The 22,230-nt window shown below is 40.6% G+C and overlaps 1 protein-coding gene across 1 annotated transcript; it reads right to left on the bottom strand.

Moving 5' to 3' along the window:
• Positions 1–7,286: 7,286 nt before the first annotated feature.
• On the bottom strand, positions 7,287–20,986 carry c1ql1l2 (complement component 1, q subcomponent-like 1-like 2). The gene is made up of 2 exons (XM_085352713.1): positions 20,330–20,986; positions 7,287–7,466 (listed from the first exon to the last, which is right to left on the bottom strand). Exons 1-2 carry the CDS (start codon positions 20,945–20,947, stop codon positions 7,287–7,289), a joined length of 798 nt encoding a protein of 265 aa, XP_085208839.1. The 5' UTR covers positions 20,948–20,986.
• Between the last annotated feature and the right edge of the window lie 1,244 nt (positions 20,987–22,230).

Genomic DNA, 22,230 nt, shown 5'->3' with positions numbered 1-22,230 from the left:
GTCTCCCTCAGACATGTTGTTAAGGTTTCATGTATTATTCACAATATCTTAATTTTCCAGCGAATACGTCTCTCACTTGTCAATATTTGTCTTATCTGCATGCTACCGTCTGAAATACAACATGTAATGGCCTATCCTGTTTGAGTGGGAGTAATGTGGGGGGTAATATCTCCTCTTTGACATATGCCCTGTGCAATTCTGAGCTTATCCACCTCGCCGCGGTTTCCTGCCGTAGGCCCTGTAGCTCCGTCTGATGTCCGCTCACGCAAACACGACTGCGCTCCGCGCACATAAGCATCCATACACGCACAAACACACTCACTGCAATTAGAGTCATATGGTGTGAGCTTACTGCCTCCCACGATACTACCCAATAAGGTCATTTTGTAGATGAAGAAAACAAATACTTCCATTTCTGCAAGAAGCCCGTTTCGAATGTGCTCTCCAGCCTTTCTTTTCCTTGAACCAAACAGTAGATTATATGGTTGTATTTACAGTATCCTGGTGTCTTTCCTCCTCCATAGTTATTGTTTCTTCACAATCCTAGTCGTCCGATTCCCATTTGTACAAGAAAAAAATACGAAGCAGCTTAACACAGATATTGTTTTACCTAATAAAATAGAACCACAGCATCATCCAAATGGTTGAACAATAAGTCAAGGCAGCACTAAAAAGTAACACAGCATTTTATTTTTGCGTGCTTGTAGTCCTCACCCAGCACAAACTTTCACTCATTTGGCTGCTGTTTCTGTACAAAGATGTTTGTTTGTCTTGGCTACATAATTGAATAGCATTAATGTAGCAAGAGCTGCCTCATAGCCAAGAAATTGTTTGATCTTTGTTTAAAGTGTGTCAGCTCTTTAGCCCTATTAGTAGTTTGTTCTTCTTTGGGGTGTGTGCAAAGCGCTAGGGAGGCTGCACTTTAAAAGGTCACTAATGCACTCAGCCTGCTGAAGGGGAAAAAAGGCATGTTGGATGTTTGTTTGTGCTTTTTTATCTCTCTTTACAGTGAGTTCTCTGGAGATGTGGCACTACAACATGTGAGAATACCACAGTAGTTTTACAGTGAGGGAGCAGGAGGAAAAGAAAGCGAGAAATATTTACTGCATTGCATCCTGTCGTTCCTGCCTGCAGCTTGTAATATCATGGTCCCAGGGTCTTGGACCCAAGGCTTTTGCAAGTTTCACAAGTTCATGGTTCCTTTTTATCTTGAGCATGATTCATATTTGAGTTTGTTCCTTGTTATTCTTGAAATTTTGTGTTTTTGTACTCTGAGTTTTGATATTTTGGTCATCTTTTTGGTATTTTCCTTATGTGCTTAGCTATTCACATTGTAACCTTGAACCTTTTAAGTCTTAGCTTTTGAGTCTGCATCTTGTTTCCTTTCCCATAGTTTATTTGCCTGTATATATTTTATTTGTCTGTATTTATCTTTAGTGTCACAGAAAGGTTTGCCTTTTTGTGCTCTTAATAAATGCATTTTGGTTGAGTTTCTTCTTAGATTTTATGCTTATACAGTGTTTTGATTTATATCCTAAGTTATCGTGAACCCCTTAGTTCTTTAATAGTTAAGTTAAATTCTTCTGAATTCTGTCTCATCTCTCCTTTCTTTTGTCTTTTGGTGTTTCTGTCTTCCCTGCATTAAGTTACTTTACTTGCTCTTTTCGTTACTTCTTTTTGTTATTGTCTTGGTCGTATTAAGCTGTGTTTGATTTCCCTGCTATTTTCACTTCCCTTGTTACCGTTTGTGTTTATATATTGTCTCAGCCTTCCTTTATCCTTTCTCCTGTTGTCCATTTAGCTGTTTGTCTCCAGGTGTATATCCCCTGTATTTCCCAAGCTTCTGTTCCAATCGTTTCCGGATATTGGGATTCCCTGGCTTTGCTCTGTGTGTATTCTTGGATTTGGACTTTGTAAATCTTTGGACTTAATCAGCATTAAATGCTTGCTTTGTGTTTGACTTCTGTCCTGCTCTTTGGTCCTTAACCCTGTAAGACCCAACCGATCAAAACATAGCCAGAAAATTCAGATATTTTGGAACTGAGATGTTTATTAACCCTTATAAGAAAATCCAAAAAAAAAAATTCTATATCATGTTGTGTGTGATAGATTTATAATATATATTTATTATATATTTTTTGTATCACATTTGATACATTGGGTGTTTTTTGGCAACTTTTTGTTAACAACAATGTTAATTTTAAGGAAAAAAGGAGTTTTGTCCATAACATTTTGAAATTATGGCAAGTATTGATCATGTTGATGAGATAGCGGTCTCAGAAACTCACGTATCAAATATGATACAAAGGGAATTATAGGGTTAAAGTAACATTCTACACAGCTCATTATGATAACTAACACAGAAATTTAGAAGGAACAAAAATAAAAGACAGACATGATGAGTTTAATGAAACAAATGAGGGTTATCAGTGTCTAAAGTTCTGTGGATCAGTGTGTTGTTGCAGTGTTAAATTAGTGCATATAAAGCAGCAGAGTGGTGAGCTGGGGTCAGAATGTCACAATGAGCGAGGGTGGGTCTGCAATAAGCGCCCGGGCAACTCAGCTCGGCCAGCTCCCACAGTGCAGGGAGTGACTGCAGAGTACACCTGGCCTGGCAGCTTCAGAGCATACAGGGATAACTGAGAAAGGCTTCTTCCTCGGCCGCAACCCAAACTGACAAAGGGAATCATGCACTGTAGTTGAAGCAAATAGAGCAAGGGTGGCAGTGTTAATGTGTGACTGTGCTATCATGCAGAGGTTTTTCCACGTATGCTTATGCATATGCGTGTATGTGTGCGCATATAGTAGAGGCTCAAGGGTGGCGGGAGGAGCCCCGTCTACTAACAGCTGTCTGCTTTCCTAACCTTTGTGTTTGTCATACCAGGTTAAAAGCAGGGCACAGTAAGGAGAAAAAAAAGTGAGGGAAAAGGTCAAACTGAACCAAAAAATGATGGTGCTAGAGTGCATGCATGTCAGATTTCTAGAATGTATCACTATATGAAAGCAGCGTTTTGCAAGCTTGAACTGGCTGCCAAACCACTTATGAAACCGTGTCGGGAAAGTTGCTAAAAACATTTAAAAAAACCCAAACTGTGAAGCTTACGTCACTCAACATCTTAGCACTGAGAAAAATAACAGACTGTGATTTAGCAGCCTTTTTTCTTACATAAATAGTGTAACTTATTGATCCAGATTCTGTTTCTTGAAGAGAAAATTAATAATTCAAGAAAAAACATGCAGTCCACTAATATACATTCAAAATACTCCATCTAAACATGCATATATATATATATATATCACCTGATTGCTGGGAAGGGCACACTGCCTATATGCATCTATAAGAGATCATGTCGATATGGATGCATAACTGAAAAGAAAAACAATCAAATAAATAAATACACTCTGGGTATCAGTTTTATATAGGTAATGCTCTATTACGCACAGCAGTAATTTAGGATTTATTGAATATAACACAATGCATTGTGGGATTCAATCGACATTGTTTTTTAGTGAAAGACCCTTTAGTCTTCAGCTGCCAGTCTTATATATAATGCATATTATTCACACTTATGACTCGAACACTCAAATCAAAAAGAAGCCAGTAAATGAATGCGTGTTATTCTGGAAATAGACTTATTCTGTGTTTGCCTGTTTGCAAGGGCGGAGGCTTATGCAGCAGGGCCCCTTTAGCAGCATGAGAAACATCTGGGCTCAGTGTTCTCTCGTGATGATAAGCAGGTGACATTACCAGTGCAGACATTGCTACAGTTGCACCTCAGTAATTAGTAAATAGGCAAACAGTCAACATGTTTAAGGTGCATTCACAGGGCAAAACATCGGCAACACTGCTGACGTAATCAGAAGCTTCTGTGAGATCCACAGCACAAAAACAAACAAATAAATAAAAATCGAGAAAGGGCGCTCATACAAAGGTTTCACAAATGTGGGCACTTCACAAACAATAGAAATAAATGAAGCATCTCATTTTTTAGTGCTATATTTTAATTACAAGTAAAATGTCTCACATTATTTTCACAATCCTTCATAAATCATCTTTCAAGTAACCTTTTAGCATACATCATACTATAACATATTCTGATTGTGTTGATGCATGTCATCAAGTTATCACAGCACACACTGTTCATTGTATTTGTTCAGTGTTATGTTGCATTAAAAATGAATGAAACATTTAGTGTTTCTTTAGTAGAAAAACAGGTTGAGTTCCAAAAATATCTCCTCCTTGCACAAATTAATTCATTAATTTAGAATTAATTATTTTGGTTGCTGTTTTCACCATCTAATCACTACTCTCGTTATTTATAGCTAATCTTTCCTGCAAAAAATATATATAATTACATTTTTAGAAGTTTTTTAGTAACATTTTTTTAGTTTCACCTATTTCTCCTGAATATAATGCTACATGACAGTGATAAATATGAAATAAAATTGTCCTTTTGCTACCTTTTTACCTTCTGACTGTGAATTGAGATTTGATGTTGTTTAGTTTATTTGTGCTGAAGTAAATCTCAGCTTTACTTGGCACAGAATTTAATCCTGAAGACCTTTTCTTTTCCCCTGCTGATGGCAATGTCTTTAAAATTAAACCTGGAACAATTACAGCTGTTAAGATGCTCAAGCACTCTCAATATCACTGATGTGTTTGGAATAAACTTGCTATATGCTTGAGGAAATTTCATAAAATGATACAGAGAGGGGTGAATGCCCCCTTAAGAGCAAAGTAGTGCAGGCGAGCATGGCAGCCAGTGTCACATCCCATTCCTGCCAGGTCCGAGGAATGTCCAGTCCTTGACACTTGTCCAATCTAAGCTATCTCAAGCTCTCTCCTCCAGCTTCACGCTGGCTAATCTCTCCTGACACCTCACACAGGCCCGACAGGGAATCACTCTACCCTGAAAACAATCCACCCCTCCTCACTCTTCACCCCAAATCAGTACCACCCCCTTTTATTTCTGTCTTCCTTATATTTCTCTTTACCTTCTCCTTCCCTATCTATCCATTCCCCATTACTTCTCTGTGGCCTGCTCTTTCTCTCATGTTTCCATCGGTCTTTGTCAAACCATATTCTGCTCCGTTTTTATCGTTCTCAATCTTTCCTCCCCCTGTCTTCTCTTCTCCGTCCTCATTTCTTCGCTAGGTATATCATACCCCTGTTGATGTGAATCTGTGAAAAGAAACTGTGATTGCAGATTGAGGAATAGCCTGCATTTCCCTAAGGGCTCATCTGCATTCAAAAAAGGCATTTTACTCCACTGGAGGATGTTGCTAAAGTTGGAGAGTCTTTATCTCCAAGAGCACCTTTCCAGATGGAGAGAAGCACCACAGGATCACTTCAGGATGGGACGTGGCGGGGGGAGCATAAACACAGACATCTCTCCCTGGATGCTCGTCATCCTGGATACACTTTGCATTCTCCAGAGAAAAGAGAGATAAGGGATTTGCTGATAGGATCTTTTTATTGGTTGCACTGAGTGTCCATTATTCGAATTCTCGCTTCAAACAGAACAAGAAACGTACATTTCCAGTCATGTTTTTTGCTGTCGCTGCAGTTAATCTCACAGAGCGAATGAGCTCTTTTACAGATAATTTGCCTTAATTAGTGTATTTGGGATTCAAAAATTCTCCTGAGACAAGTCACTCAAAAAAATCCCATTTATTATTGAAATGTATTCAACAATTCCAAAAGATAAGATAGACAAACAAGTCAAAGATTTCAATTACAAGCTGTTTGTTCTTCTCATCATATCTATAGAGGCTCCACCCTACAGAGCACAATCTCATTGGCTGCTGCGTAAAATATATGTCATTGGCTGTAGCACAGGATAACTCTGAAAAATAACAATGTAATTATGACACGGCACATGCTAAGATGCATACACTCACTGGTATGCACAGAATACACACATACGCGCACAAACGCAAACACGCATACACTCAAACGTGCGGTCATAATAGGCCAAGTCACTCACCCAATCAGTTTCATTCTCAAGCAAGCCATCAGGCAGCCATGTCGAGTAAATATTACCATAATGCCTGTGTGTCATTGAATATGCAGCTAATGAATGGATGACATCCAGTGAAGACACTGAAACATAAAAATTGCCCACTCACTTTCACTGTGCTTGAACGCCTCCTCTACCTCCCCATCTCACTCACTTCTGACTCTTTCTCTGCATTTGTGACTTTCTTTTCCTTGCTCGCTGCTTCTTCTTCTTCTTCATTTTTAATACCTCGCAAGAAACCTTGGAGGTCGGCATAACAGAAAAGAGGAAAGGATTGGCGTTCTTCAATTGGGTTACCTCTGAGTTTGAAAATTTTCTGTATCACATAACTAGTTGTACTGAGTGGAACATCTACATGAAGCTAGAACATTGAAAAGATTATTTATGCCCTCCTTTAATCTGAAGAGCAGCAGGACATTTGTGACAGTGCCAGAAACAGTGTGAGGTGGTTTCTGGAAAGGGTATTGTCTATATTAGATGTTTTCTTCTTCAGATACACTGGAAGTGCAGAATGTATTGTTATTCTCCACATGAATAATAGTTACCTTGTTTTACCTAGAAATGAAGAAAAACACACACTGCTATAAAATAGTGAAACTCTTGATTTAAAGATTTGTTTTCCAGCTGTTAGAGCTCTGAGCTGCATCACAAATAACATCTCTCAGTCAAACAGGATATCTTCACAAGGGACAAATATATTCTCTTTTATTTATTATTTTTTTTTAAATCTTGCTCGTGTTGAATATTATGCATGTCTACAAAATGAAAACACAATCTGAGGAAAATTTCACGGAACAACACTATAAGTTTCAGTCACTTCAGTCCACTGATACTGCAGCTGACTGCTGCCGCTGTGGAGAGAAGAGGTGAGATCATCCACTTAGCAGGGTTTTCATATTTGTTGATATTTCTGTGCAATGGAGCAGGGCTAAAGAGGAGAGACACTGAGAGTGAGGAGCTTTTGACCAGTGGCACTGTGGCAAGGAGTGTGGAAAAACCGGCCCACCTCCACCTAACATCCCACTCCTCCCACACACGCCCAACCGAGCTCCTCTCAGTCCTCAGGAGCTTTGCATCCAGACTTGGCTACAGAACCTGGATGTCTTGACTGATGGATACGAAGCAGAGGTGTCCGTGATGATGGAGAGAATTAGGAAAACTAGAAAGCATTCCAGGCTTTTAACACATACACCCCCTCCCCCCCCCCGTCATACTACACTTAGTCTGAGTCTCTTCCTGTCTGACTGTCTCTGTGTCTGTGTGTTCTCAGTCTGCGTAGAGGATGAAGCCAGAGAAGGTGCTGTACTTGTTGTTGTTGCCACCGTGGGCTTTGCCTCCATCCAGTTTGATGTACACTTCGTCTCCTGCATCCAGATGGAGGATGACACTGTTGGAGGCGTAGTCATAGTTCTGGTCAGCATCTTGGGCAATGGCACTGGCACGAACCTGCAAGGCCAGGAGCAGATAAACACGTAAAGAAGAGGTAGCCTTCATAGTTGCTAAAGGTATCAGTACATTAGCTTAATGTATTTAGCAAATGCTATGAATCAGGTGTCAGTCTCTCATGCTAAGACAGATACTGTATTCACTCTTACAAGTCTATATTACTGTAAATCTAAACTAAAAGCACTTAGCGCATGTAAGTACTCATATATCTCCAAGGATGTACAGACATTACATTTGCTATTTTGAGCAGGGAATGTGTTTGGCATTTGAGCATAGAAGCTTGTAAGAAAATACACATAGCAAATACAGTTTTGATTACAATGGTGAATATATTCAGGAAACCCCAAGCTTACAGTTTTAAAATTACATTATTTTTAAAGTCAACTTAGATTAACATTTAAAATAAAGCTAGCATCCTCTTCCTGTCTCAATGGTCTAAAGTTCATAGAATTTTCTTTATTGATATTCTGCTAATTAAGAAGCAGAACTGCATTATTTATGACATGGAATAATGAAAGTGCAAAAAAGAGAAGCTTTTTTTTATCATAAGAGAGCAATAATGTTTATTCAACAGGAAGGTAATTTATCATTTAGGACATACATTTCGATTTGGTTTCATTTTGAAGTCGATTTTTTTTTTTTGACAAATATATCTTTTTAATATTGATATTAAACATATAAAACCGACCCAAAACTTTAGCCTCTGTGTCAGGCAGATTTATGGTTTCAATCAAGCCAGGGGTCTTTTGCAGAGCTATTGTTCGACCTTGAAGCAAAATGCGCTCCAAAAGTCTCAGAAATGCAACAACAGGGCTTACTCTGGGGGGTCACAGTGTGGAGGAAATTAGAAGAAACAAAACATAAAAGATGTTTACTGAGTATAAGCAGAAATATCTGATAACTAAGAGGAGTGATGGGAATCGCTGGAATGAGTTTGCATCAAAAAGAGGAAAAAAGAACTTTGTTGTTGTTGTTTTTGGGTTTGCAGCTTCTGTCTGGCCACATGTGTGTATGTGTGTGTTTGTGTCCCTGTGTGCCTGTGTGTTTTGGCACTCTGTCTGCAGGACATTTGGAGCAGTTTCTAAATAACCTGTCCGGGGTAATTAAGACATCCACTACAAACGTGCTGTGTTTTTAAGTGTAGGTGCAGTCCCACATGAGTCTTGAAACAATAGCTGTGGTTTATCGCATGTGTGTACTTGTGTGTGTGGCAGAGAGCTGTTCTAACAGTGATTATTTAAGTAGGAATGAGTACTGCATAATGCTTTTCAATTCAATCCAATATTTATATAGCTAAATCACAACAAAAGTTGCCTCAAGCTGCTGTATAGTGTAAAGTAAAAACCCTACAACGATGCAGAGAAAACAGAGAAACCCCCAACAACCATATGACCCCGTATGAGCAAGTGCTTGAGCAACAGTGGGAAGGAAAAACTCCCTTTTAACAGGAAAAATCCTCCAACAGAACCAGGCTCAGGAAGTGGCAGCCATCTGCCACATCCTGTTGGGGTGAGGGGAGGGAGACAGGGTATAGACACGCTGTGAAAGGGAGCCATACTAATAATAACTAATGATTACATGCACAGAGATGTATAAACACATAGGGAGTGGAAAACGTGACTGAAGAAGAAATACTCAATGCATCATGGGAATCCCCCAAGAACCTACACCTACTGCACCGTAACTAAAGGAGGATTCAGCGTCACCTCATCCAGCCTTAGCTACATGCTTTTTTTTTTAAAGGGACAGTTTTAAGCCCAATCTTAAAACCAGAGAGGATATCTGTCTCCCAAATCCAAACTGGGAGCTGGTTCCACAGAAGAGGGGCCTGGAAGCTGAAGGCTCTGCCCCCATTTTACTTTTAAATACCCTAGAAACCACAAGTAAGCCTGCCATCTGAGAGCAAAGTGCTCTGTTGGGGTGATCCATAGCTATGAGGTAAGATAAGATGGGGCCCGATGATTCAAGAACTTTCTGAAGCTACATTTTAAAGACTAAAATCTTTAGCCTCCCTGTTTTCCAGCTGAAAGGTAAAGAGTGAAATTAAAGGCAAACCAGCTGAATGAAGATCCTAAGTTGGTCAACAACAGCTTTTATGAAAGCCTTATTCTCAATTCTCACTTCAGTCTGGCAGTAGTGCCATGCATTATTTTGTGTTGTTTTGCTTCTAGCACATTCGATTTTAAATTAAAAGAGTGCTCATCCAATTTATTATTACACTCCTACAGTGTCATTCTCATGATGGTCTTTTTTATGTCTGCAGCAGTAGCAGAGATATTGTTTGGTTTTTTTTTTGTTTTTTTGTTCACTCAACAGAGTCTGCTTCCTTGACAAAAATCTGGCACCAGTTCAGCTGGAGACAGTGGTGTGTTGCACAAGTAGCAGCTAATATAGCCTCGAGCTGTAAGCTTTAAGCAGAGATGAGGAGTGGGCTCAAAGGCTCTAGTATTCCAACTTCTTTCTAACTTCACACCTCCAAATTATTTTTCAGGTTTAAACTTCATTAGTGACACCAGTTGAAGAAACATAAGGCTTTATACAACCTTTTAAAAACACATTTAGAAATTATTCTCAAGATCTGAAAGTGTAAAATTGGCTTTAAACAATGAATATTAGCTCAGAGGAAGCGTTCGCTTTAATGTGGAGTTAACAGACTCATTGCTCTTCTTCACCCTCTTTTATTTAGGACTAGAGTAATAGGCTGGCAATCCTGATATACAAATGCAGACAACCATGTGGATTTTACAGCTTAATGGTAGAATGATCAGTCACGATGACCCCTAAAGGAAACAGCGAAGAAAAGGAAAAGAAGAAGAAGAGGTAGGATGTTTTTTAGGATGTCTGTAGCTTCAATTATGCCAAATGCTGAAAATCAAACTTAAGGCAAACGGCAGAGAAGGAAGCAAGAAGTGGATGTGGATTCAGTAAATATACATAAACCGGTAATAGTAATTAACAGCAAAGGAACTGGAGCCAAATATTCTTTTTGTTTTACGCTAGAGAAAATAATGACACAAACACAATCAGCATGTCCTTGATATATGACACATGCCTCAAACAAGGAAGAACCACATCACTGGTAATCTGTGTTTGTCTTTAATCGCTTTCTTTTCTAGACTTAATTGTTATGTACATCACAAAAACATCACAAAAGCTGCGATGTGATGGCCTTTCCACCATAGACCTCAGAGCTGGTGTAGATCCCCATGTAACACTCTGACATAGAGGTGTGCCTATAACAAATCATTTTGTCGGTGTTTAAATGTAAAAAGTCTGTGATCTAAATATAAAGACAAAAAAAAACAGCTTTAATTTTCATTACATATTTACCACATATGCATATTGTCGACTTCGTATCAGGTAAATTCTCCACTATGCTCACCAGCTAATTGTGCAAGAACATGTCTACTGTTTTTTAGAAAACAGCTGCTTCTTACCTGAAATGGCAATAAGAAGGCAGTGTGGGTGAACTAAAACAGTAGATCTGAGGCCAGAAAGCTAAACAATGAACTGTAACTAAGTATAACACTCTGTAAAGCAGAAGTCAACTAAGAATTCTCTGCTTTTTCATTGTTAATTACGCTTGTCGTGGTTTTTAAATCGCTATCGTTTATAATCTTTTTCACTCAACCAGTGTTGTGCTTGGTGTAGAGGACAAAAACAAAGACAAAAAGCAAAACACACACAAAAAAAGTGTAACTCTCTACTTAGCGTCTGCATCGTGGCTCAGTGCTATTAAACAGTTACTAACTAGACAAACTACATCATATGTAATTCAAATGGAGCACAATCGAACAGGAAGATCATTAATTCTCTAGAGATGGAAAAAAAGAAAGCACTGTACATCCTTAAAAGTATCTTGTGGTTAAATAAGCCTATTAAGCACTTAGTCTGGTCAGTAAAGTTGAATCCAAATCAATAGTTCGTGTGCATTTGCAGTGTTTCTTGTGGCTCATTATGGGGTCTCCAAAGTCTATTTCAGGCCTATCTTTAACTCAGTGTCCACAAATCTTTAAATCTGGGATTTTTGAGTGGGAGTCGACAAGTAGCTCAACAGGCATGCCCAATAATGCCGAGAATGCCCAATAATTAGTTGCCCTGTTTAAAGGGAACACACACAACAGGCATATTGACAAATGTTTGGGCAAGCCAGCTACTGACAGAGCTCTCCTGCACAGAAGGTATCACTGGTGCCAAATCTAATGGGGAACCTAAAACAGATTTTCTTTGCATTTAAATGTATAAAATAATAATAATATATAGATTATTTGTGTAATTTAAGTATATACCATTGACTAATGAAGCATTTTTTAAATTAAAAAATGTTTTTCTATTGTCTTTCCTGCTACAACAGCTAATTCTGTCAGCACTAAACTCTTAGCTCATCTTCTGTTGATTTTTGAAAACCTGCTGTTGGAAACATAAAAGTGTGCAGAGGATGTGCAGAGGCGTACCAGTCTTATTAAAATAGCAAATGTAAAGCTTTCATGAACTCAGCATTCAGTAGTTTGAATAACTGTTTCATGAGCTCGACCTGACAATTACGTGTATTTATAAAATGATTTAATTAAAATTCTGCATTTTTAAACTTTACATGGTTCAAGATTGAAAAGCTTCTGATAGAAACCACAAAATTCTTTCAGGGAAGCTTTTTGGAGCCAGTAAGGGCTTCTCTGCTGCAGCAATACAATGATGAACAGCCCGGCGTACACAAAAGGCTACAGTGGGTCGTGAAATCAAAAACAGAGGTGTTCTTTAACCGCAACTGTAAAAAGCATTTGAGTCTCAAGATGTCCTATTTAGGACACCGTATTTACAACCTGTTTTGTATGCTGTTAATGCTACATCTTACTTTAGGTGCAGCTACATTTCTGCTAATACCTCAAGAAATAATAATAATAATACCCCCACAGTGAGAGAAATGGCTTGGTCAGTATTAACATGTGTGATAACGATTCTGCTATAGAGTCAACATAATGCAAAATCTTATACTTTGTTACTTGCAGATGTGTTTTATGAACTCTTCTTTGCATTACCTTTAGCTCACTGCTTTAAATTCAAGTCAAGACTGACACTTCTTCAGCTTTCCACTTTAAAAAAAAATGTATCGATTAAACAAATGCTTGATAAAAGACTGTGAAATTCATAATTAACAAGTGAGATAGACGTAAGAAAGGTGGAAAGTTGTGGAGGGCCTGACAAGTTCTCTAACAGCAGTGTGGACAGTGTCACACTAGTACGAAATGTGCAAATAATGTAAAGGCTAATTTTGGATAATGAAATTCCGAGGAGAGGTTTTAAGATCCAGAAGTAATATATGGAATATTGTACATTTTTTTTCTTATTGTTTATCCTCCTGATTAAATCTAGCGCAGCTCATATCGATGTGCAAACAAAACCTCCTGTTCTGATTCTAAGATGCCAGTGTCCGGTGCATAGTAATACGAAATGATATGCAATGAGTGTGCAAAGTCAACACCATCTTATTAGAGGGTTACCGCCTTGGATTGTAGGGGAAGCAGGTGATGATGGCTCTGGAGGATTTGTCAGCTGAGATTTTTAATGAAACTTTACCAAAATATTTGCTTTGCAGGCAGTCGCACAGAAGCAGAAAACCTTTGGCAATGTCACAGATGTGTAATATCGTTAAGTTATTCTCTTTTCTTTCTTATTAAAGGGCTAAATTTAGGCCATCTTGAAGTAAATGATTTATGGGATTTTTTTGGGGGGGGAGATGAACAATACAAATATAACGGGTTTTTTTTGGCAGAGATGGAATGAGCAAAGCCCTGGTGAAAGCAAACTTCCCTGAAATCCTTGTAGTTCATCCACAGTGATATTTTTGTTTTGTTTTGTTTCTTTGCTCTAATGGTTTTTATCCCCTTCTGAGACTAACTGCCGCAGTCTAGACCTCCTTCGCTTGCTTTCAGTGATAAGCATGCATGAATAAAACCTCTCACTATTTTTGAAATAATGATCAGGGAGCTCCTATTGGAGCTGTTTTTCTTTTTCTCTTTTCTCTCCCCCCCCTCCCGCTTTCACTCCTCTGCACAAAACTTGCTTGCGATATGAGCCAGAGGTCTAAATTCAGGGTATGGCAGATGTATAGCCAGAGATGAGCAGGACAAACAGCCAACTGGCAGTGCGTGACCTTGACACGGAATATGTAGAGGAACTTTGACAAGACAAACAAAGCGTGAGGCCGTAAGCGGCGGCTCCAGCAATGGTAAATGAGGTGTCAGGCGATGTTGTCTTCCTCGTGGCTGCTCGTGCATGTTTGAATCCGTCATATCATCAACATGATGGCCTTTATTGAATAATATTTAAGACAAAAAAAATACAGGGCTGTGCTTGGACTTAATAATACATGCCTGTAACAGTGCAGTTTCTCTTAAATGTGAATGTTACAGCTATCAGTAATGATAGCATTAATCTGAAGGATGAATTTGTGGAACATTATTAAAACCGTCACTCACCCTCAGTCACTTGGGATTTCCTTTACAATCAACCTATTATCTAAAAGGCGCTTTGCATTATTTGCATTCAGCTGGCGCAGCTTGCTGAGTTTAATTGTAAACTCTGTAAAAATTCAGTTTTTTTTTCTTTGTCTGTTGTCTGCCACGAGACAGGCCTGAAACATCTCAATGGGACAGTGATCTTACAAGAGGCTTTGTCACCGTGACAAGGACATGTCTCGTGGCTTCTCTGACAGGGATTTGTTGACTTGATGTTGAGCCTCCATTTTGGATCAACGAGTCTATTGGTCCCCTTTTAAATCAAAGTGTGCTGCCATCTAATTGTGTTTGAACATTCCAGCCGTGAACCGCATGCCTAATGGCAGCTTAGATAGCACGCCATCTCTACCGAGCCCTATTCAACGCATTCCTGCGACACACGTGCAAACGCATACACGCACCATGACAGAGCGACACAAAGAGAGACATGCTACATGGAAATGCATTTTTATGCAGCCGCGTGCGCTAGAGACACAATTTTACTAAAGTAATGAGAACAGGAAAGTCCGAGGGGTTGCAAGAGAATTGTACTGTCAGAAAGTGGCATGTGTTTACACGTTCATTTGTTGGAGACCTAAGTGAAAACATGATAAGAGAAGTGAAATGGTAAGAGCAGATTTGCCATCTGCGAGTAAAAAAAGGTCTCCTGAATTAATTTCACCAGCTGTTCTCTTTGTACCTGCTCAACCTGCTTTGAAACGCAGTGACTTTACAGCACAGACCTCTCACTGTTTATGAAATTGCCTACAGTAATGCTTAAGGTGAGTTTGGTATCAGGTGTTAGTTCATTAGTTTATAGCATGTAGCAGCAGTACGTGATACAAATACCGTAAAACCTTTTCCCAGGGCCTGATTATTAGTATTGCAGTTTATCAGTGGCGACAAAGAGGATGAAACTCGGGCAGCTTCTCCTGAAAGAGCCACTGAAAGAAGCCTGTCAGAGGAAACAGTGGTGGGGGAGGAAAAAAGAGGAATGAACTTTGACCCGCAATCCAGCCACTCTTTTCTTTGTTGTGTCTGCTTCATCGCGGTCAGTTAATTACCGAGATACAGCACAGCACAGTCTGCCTCGAGCATCACCACCAAAACCACAATCACTGCTTCTAGCATTGTCTGAAAAGACACTTTCACTGCAAAATTTTCAACCTTTGTTCACACTGAGCCTGTTTTCCACTTTGTTTCATAGTAATCCTCGAGGCACCGAGAGTTTCCTTTATTCTTACCAAGAAAGCTACAAAAAAGGCAAAGTGGGTTTTTGTATATGTGTTGGATGAGAGCGAGAATGTCAGCTTTGTTATGACATGCATTTTTTCGTATAGTAGTCTGTGTCGTTCTTACTGGGCAGTTGTTGATATTTTACCCATACTCATTTTAAGGAGGGCATGAAGTGTTAAACACGCTGAGTTATGTAGCAGACTGTGAGTCATTTGGAGCCATTGACTTGCTGCTTTCCTGTGAAGAGGGAGAGAATAATTGTGGGTATCAGTGAAGACTGAAATCGGGGGACGTCTAAATGTCAGGGGCGTGAGGAGAGAGAGAGAGAGAGAGATGTTTGCATAAGAGGGCCAGGGGCACTTGTCTATCTCCCATATGGCCCTCATTATAATGAAGAAGCCTTGTGAGTCAACACCATAGCATCCTTGAGTCAGCCAGTCACAGGAGACAATCCATAGCCTATTTTGGACCGTATGTTTCAGATCTCTCAGTACTTGAGATATTAGACATTATCAGTATTTCACGAGTTACTTAATCTGAGATGCCAGCTCAGATGGTCTGTGCACTGCTGAGCTGTAATAGCTCTCTATTTGAGAAGCTCAGTGTAAAATGTTTTAAAAGTAATTGAATGATTACTGACAAGTGGTGGGCAGCTTTCGAGCAACTTTTGAAACTTCACCAATAAATGATAGATTTTCTCTCAGTGCTTTCAGATGACAGCCCGATGTCATCTTGACATTTCCAATCTGTGTGGTATTTCCTAACAACGTGGGCCAATCTTCATTTAATAGCCCTCGCACCTAATTAGGCCAGCTCTAATGTTCCACTCGGCAGAGTGTCAAATCCAATGTCCAATTACACAGCAGATCAAGGCCAAAGGTCCGCCTTCACTACCTCTCAGGCTGATTATAGAAGAAGTGCCATGATATACATCACATTGAAACAGGTCTGTCAGAAGAAGAAAGAAATGCACATACATGGGCACACACGCTTCCACACACACGCATAAGGGGATCAATACCGCAGGCAAAGAGGGACTGAGGGTAGCTCACTAAAACCCCGCCTGTCTATTTCAGACAGAGTCTCTCTGTTACACCAGGCGAACGCACAGAGGCCTCTCAGTGCTGAAGTCAGACCACGATGAAGAATAGCAGGTCTGAACATTACCAGAATGTTAAAATCAATCAAGTCGAAGTATTGCTGTATTTGTGTGCAGATAATCCACGAGAATGCAACGATTACTCCCTTTTTTACACTTTAAGAATGAAAATGACTGAAAATCTGCCTTATTTTCTGAAATCTTATTTGGTTTAATTAAAACTTAACTTCTTTGTTGCACCTTTTTTTCTTCTTCTAAAACATATGTCAATAATCGAATCAAGCAGAGCAGACCTTCTCCAGATGGCTCAGCTTCCCTTGTTTAATGTTGGGATTGACACCAGATGCTAAACACAATGCGTGGGTTTCACCTGGATACAACACAGCAACAAGATAAACAGCCTTGTGCTCATGTGTATCAGAGCTGAAGTCCCACCTGGAGGTGTCTTTATGAGAAGAGATGGGCTGAGGCAAATGGTTTGACTGAGAAATGACATGTGACTGAGATGGGTTTTGGTTAAAAAAAAAAAAATACAAAGATTTTTCCTATGGATGAGTTGAAGGATGGTTCACTTTAACTTATTCTGTTGTAGTGCAATGCATCACTTGAAAGAACCGAAGAATATTGATGGCATTGTGTTTTAGGAAATCGATCCTGTGATACAGCAACCTGGATTGTCTTTTTAAAAAAAGTTTTTCTTTTTCAGAAGATGAAAACTTTCTGCTCCTTTAAAAAAGTGAGCTTCTGTAGACCAGATGCAGAGGAGAGATGGAGGGCAGTGCACAGTTGGGGTGGGTTGAGGCTGTGGGTTAGAAAGGAGGGGCAATCATGCACGCGTGTGTGTGTGAGCATGTGCGAATGTGTGTGTATGTAAGGAGGAGACTGCTGCGGTAATTGCTAGGGAAGAGCCATGTGCACGAAGGACGTTGAAGCTTATTAAAGGAGGAGACAGAGTGATTATTCACTATGGTCCTCTTGAGAGACTGACGCTGAAGTCATTGCTTTTAATTAACTCTGAAACGGTTTTGCGGATTAATAACAATATTAAGAAGGGAACGGAGAGGAAAAGCGCAAACACATCCTGGATCTGGTTCAAGCTTTTTAATTACAATTAAATAGACTCGATGGCACAATAGCACAATAACTATCTCTTTTCTGTCCTCTTTCTTTCTTCTCCTTTTACTGCGTCTATTAAATTTATCTTCTTATAGCTGCTGCCATGTCTCTCAGGATGTGTCCAAGACAGGTTGTAGCAAAGCATTGATTTATTGGAAAGAGTTTAGGATCGGTTGGGATATTTGGCACAAAAATAAAAAGAACATGCAAAGAAGAAGCCAAAAAAAAGTGTGAGAAGAGGAAGCTGGAAAGTGAATAAAGTGTGCTGTGCTGAAAATAGATTTTCCTTTTGTTTGTTTACCAAAAACTGCAACTTTTTGCTCTAGCTTGAAAAGTGTCAAAGTTCTGGAGACAGTGTTTGGATTCCACTTGGTGCCCTTTGCCAAGTTAAAACACAAAGTGGAAGAAGCGGAGAAGAAATAAAGTAACCTCTGGATGCTTATGTTCGAAACAGCTTGTAAGAACCCCAGGAGTAGGAGGTGCACATGCTGGAGTAAAACAGTTCTGCAAGGCCTGGAAACCCACCACTTCAATAACGCCAAAAGATGATAAAATACTAGTATTGTCTGCAATTCCCTGGCCTCCCCTATCCCAACTCACAGTGTAGCTTTTTGCTGCCTTAATGAGCTGAGTAAAGCACCAGTGTGACTGTAGGAGTTTCAGTTTGACTCTGAACACTTCAGCAGAGATGTAGCATAAGTTGCCCAACATTTATAACTATTCACAGTCATTTACACAAACTAAGTCTCTAGGGCGTCCTCCATCAGCCAAGCAACCTAATAAACACCATGGAAGGACTGAACATTTATGCATAAGCTGTGCATAGGACACAGGAAGACAGAGAAAGAGAAGCAGTTACCACTTTATAAACATTACACGGGTCTCTGGTGATGCACACTGTGCGTCTAACTTAAGTACCTCCACACCCTCCTCTTGGGAGCACAATGAAGCGGGAACAGAAGGCGTTTTATAGGAACATATGTTCTTCTTCCCCTATTATATATCAATGCTTTTACGCCCACCCAGAAACATTACTGTTGAGTGAGACATTATACTGTATATAGAAGGCAAATGTTGTAACTCTTTTTTTCTCCCTGGGCTTGAACTTGGTGAGGTTAAAGGATTTAACCTCTATCTCCCTGGGTGACACAGTAGTTTCACACCAAATCTTATTTCATCTCTAAATCTCACATATCATGACCACAGTACTTGTTATTGAGCACCCCATATTAACTATTGCATATTTACATTTTTTAAACAGGTCACTTAACATTATAAAAGGGAAAAATAGCCATTATATGTTTTATAGTATTTAATAAATGTGAAGCAGGTCTTTTAAATTGCATTTGGAGGCTGAGTCTCAGAGGATCAATCTCATTGCTGTGTACCAGGCTGTGAATCACTGTGAAATTCTGAATGTGGTCCAAATATAATACATTTCATGTGACTTGAAACAAGTGTTCTCATATGATGTTAATTTAAAGCTGAAATGTCTGTCACATTTCCTAAACGATGAATATTGTGTCTCATTATGGGTAAAGTATTCTGACCATGCATGGTGGCAAGGAATTAAGTGCAGCAGAGCTTGTAACGCATCCAGTTTCAGCCCACATTAGTAAAGCATAATAATGTGTGAAGTGCAATGTGAAGGTTATTATTTTTATTATTGTTATTTGCCATGATTTCTTCTCCTATAATAGAGATTTTATTGTTTCGTGTGCAGGTTGAAACGTGAAATCAGGTAAAAATAGATCTGTTTTTATAAACACGGATATTAATTTCTTTACTGCAAATAGTGCTTTTTGGTGTCTGTGATTACACTTGCAGCAAACTACAGTGTTTGATATGGGCTCAGCCACAAGCTGGTTAAGCAAAACAAAGAATAACTGTAGCATGGCATCCGATCTGCTTACAGGCAAACCATTTTACTGAGCCGTTTTGAAGATAAGAGATCTGACGGCGGGTGGGAAGCCTGATCTGGTACGCATTGCCAACCTGAGAAGACCCTCCGGGGCGCACAATAATGTTAGCTCCCCATTAAAATGATGCATCAAAGAAAGCGATAATAGATCATGCAGACGTCCTAATGCATTTAATACGACTGTAAAGGCAGATGGATTGGTCCGCGGTGTCCGCTAAGCTTCCACATGTAATGTACAGTTAATATGTTGTAAGCGAAATTTCACATTTCCCCATCTGCTACTTTCACTCACAGCGACTATGAGTATAAAGTTATGTCGCAACAGAATGTTATAATAATAATATTATTAATAATACTTACAATAACCCTCCCTACTGACATTTATATGGAGTATAATTCGTCCTCCGAAACTGATAAAATGAAAGTAAAGCCCTCTGGAAAATTCAGCCTTGTAGGTTAAAAAATACTTTCTACTTCTGCAATTTGATTTAATAAACACTCGAGCGTTTTCACTCTAAAACAATTTAGATACTCAACTCCTTCCTCACGTTGCTTCCACTTCAGGAAAATCGATACGCACGATAGTTTTTTCCTTTTTCTTTCTTTTTTTTTTTTTTTTTTGCTAATTTTACAGTGTACAAGCAAAAAGATCGGTCGCACCCCACGCTCAGTCCACACCGTGACCGTCCTCTAGATCGCGGGACGCGGCAGTGTCAGGACGCATCATGCAGAGGGGACGCACTTGCAAACGGTCAACACATCTTTATCTCTAGGCGCGGTGTATGCCACAGCTGCGCGCTCTAGGCTTTAGAGGCGGATGACAGATGCCCAACTTGTCTCGCAATGTCACTTTTTATATGCAGGGTGTGTCATGAAGCTACTTCTTTAAGCAGGAGAGCCACAGAGGAAGCGGGAGAGGACAGGAGAGTGAGCATCAGAGGAGTCAGATAGTCTTACGCTGAGAAAGAAAACTCAGAAAAAGTTTCAAAGCACTAACCTGGCCATTCTTGCAGAGGTCTGCCCACATGCTTGTGCCGTCCCCTCCTCTCATCAGCACATGGTAGATGAAGAAGTATGTACCCGGTATGCTGCAGATGAACTTGCCCGAAATGCCATCATAGTTGTTGCCCAAGTTGGTGACCACATCATCAAACTTGAGGATCTCGTAGCCTTCGTGGGGATTTTTAAGCCCTGCATAGAAGGCCACCCGAGGTACTGTGCTGTAGGTGGCTGTGCTGATAGCTCCGTTACCCCCCAGACCCAAAATCCCAGTCCTTCCTTGATCTCCTCTGTCACCAGGAGGTCCAGCTGGTCCTGGTGGCCCTGGTGGCCCTGGTTCTCCCGGCGGTCCAGGTGGTCCCGGCTTGCCTGGCCTGCCAGGCTTCCCCTGTGGGCCCTGCAGTAAGGTGGAGGGTGGAAGCACATTGCTGTGGTCACTCAACGCCTCTGCCTCAGCCTGAAGACCGGTGGAGCTCGTGCTGCTGGCTGGAGTGCCTTTGTTCATGTAGGGATCACACACCATACGGCAGGTGCCCAGCATCTCATAGTGGCTGGCATCTGTACCCACGGAGCTGACGAGCACGGGGATGAGCACCACCAGCACCAGGACCAGCATAACCCCTACGGCAGCCGCCACCAGGGTCTTCCTCCCGATGCTGAGTCGGGGAAGAGGCTGCGCTGCCAGCGTGGGTCTCCCGGGGGCGGAAATGGTGACTGCTTGGTGTGGGGAGCCTGTCACCGAGGAAAGGGATCCACAGATCCCAAGAAGAGTTGCAAGAGGAGCGGCGAGTGTGTGAGGGTGAGACAAAGACCCACATACACTTGATACACCTCACTGCTCCACTAACTCACTCTAAAGTAACCAAGCAGTCACTCACACACACAAAAAATACTTAAGGAAACCCAAACATCCACACGAAGACATTCAGCACGTACTTACAAACACAATCTGACTTGTGAGAAGAAGCAAGAAGGATGCAGAGCCCAAAGGAATGGAGTGAGAGACAGAGGGAGCGAGACAGAGAGAGTGAGTGAGAGAGAGAGAGAGGATGATGAGAGTGGGTGAGTGTGAGAGAAACAGAGCAGTCACTGGATCTCTGTGACTGTGTGTCTGTGTGTGTGTGTGTGTGTGTGTGTGTGTATGTATGTGTGTACGTATAGTGAGTTAGTGGAGCCGGATTCTCAGGCTTGGCTTTTTATACGGCAGAGCAGCGGAGCCTCCCCCCTTCCCCTCTGCTCCCCTACCGAGTGAGGGGCTGGTGTGGCTACGTCCCCTTCTCTCTCTCTCTCTCTCTCTCTCTCTCTCTCTCTCTCTCTGGCTCACTCAGTAGAAGGACTCTCATCACACTGCATTTCTTTCAGCCACGCTCCGAAACCACAGAGGAACCACAACAACCCCCTGACCACCTTGCTCCCCCTCTTTCAACCTTCTCGTTCCTCCTCTCCTTGCTTTCCCTCCTTTCCCCACTTTGGATGTTGTTTCTCACTCCTTTGCTTTCTCCTCTCTCTCATCAGCATCCAGTCTCTAAAAATAAAGATGGAGCTGTGGAAAGCCAATCTTTTTTTTTTTTTTTCCTGGAGGTGGGTTCTAAAGATTCATGCATATATGTGCAGACACAAGACAACATTTAAGTCTTCCATGCCAGGAAATGCTAGCAGCTTCTCAGGAAAAAAAAGGCGCTAATTATAAAAGTTAATGCCAAGAACAGACCAGTGAGCCAACAGAATGACCATACAACCACACATGTAACCTGTTCTTAAAGGTTTGAGTGTGGTTTTTTTTTTAATGATCTCAGTGGAACATCACATGTCTACCCCACTCTTCGGGGCAGCCGGCATTGATGCTCCTCTGCTGATATATTTTTTTTCTACTCCCCTTCCCCCTGTGTCAATAAGACT

This window comes from Diplotaxodon limnothrissa, linkage group LG4 (genome assembly GCF_057381915.1).
Source record: "Diplotaxodon limnothrissa isolate DT_005_m linkage group LG4, D_limnothrissa_male_GT1.1, whole genome shotgun sequence".
In the NCBI taxonomy this organism is placed as follows: domain Eukaryota; kingdom Metazoa; phylum Chordata; class Actinopteri; order Cichliformes; family Cichlidae; genus Diplotaxodon; species Diplotaxodon limnothrissa.
This window is presented reverse-complemented; position numbering and strand designations above follow the sequence as displayed.

What these genes read in the sequence shown, in the direction of transcription:
- c1ql1l2 (XM_085352713.1), bottom strand. Translation starts at nt 20,947, where the DNA reads ATGCTGGTCCTGGTGCTGGTGGTGCTCATCCCCGTGCTCGTCAGCTCC. An exon ending in ACCTCTGCAAGAATGGCCAG is followed by an intron (nt 7,467 to 20,329) that starts GTTAGTGCTTTG and finishes CTGGCCTTGCAG; the next exon opens with GTTCGTGCCAGTGCCATTGC.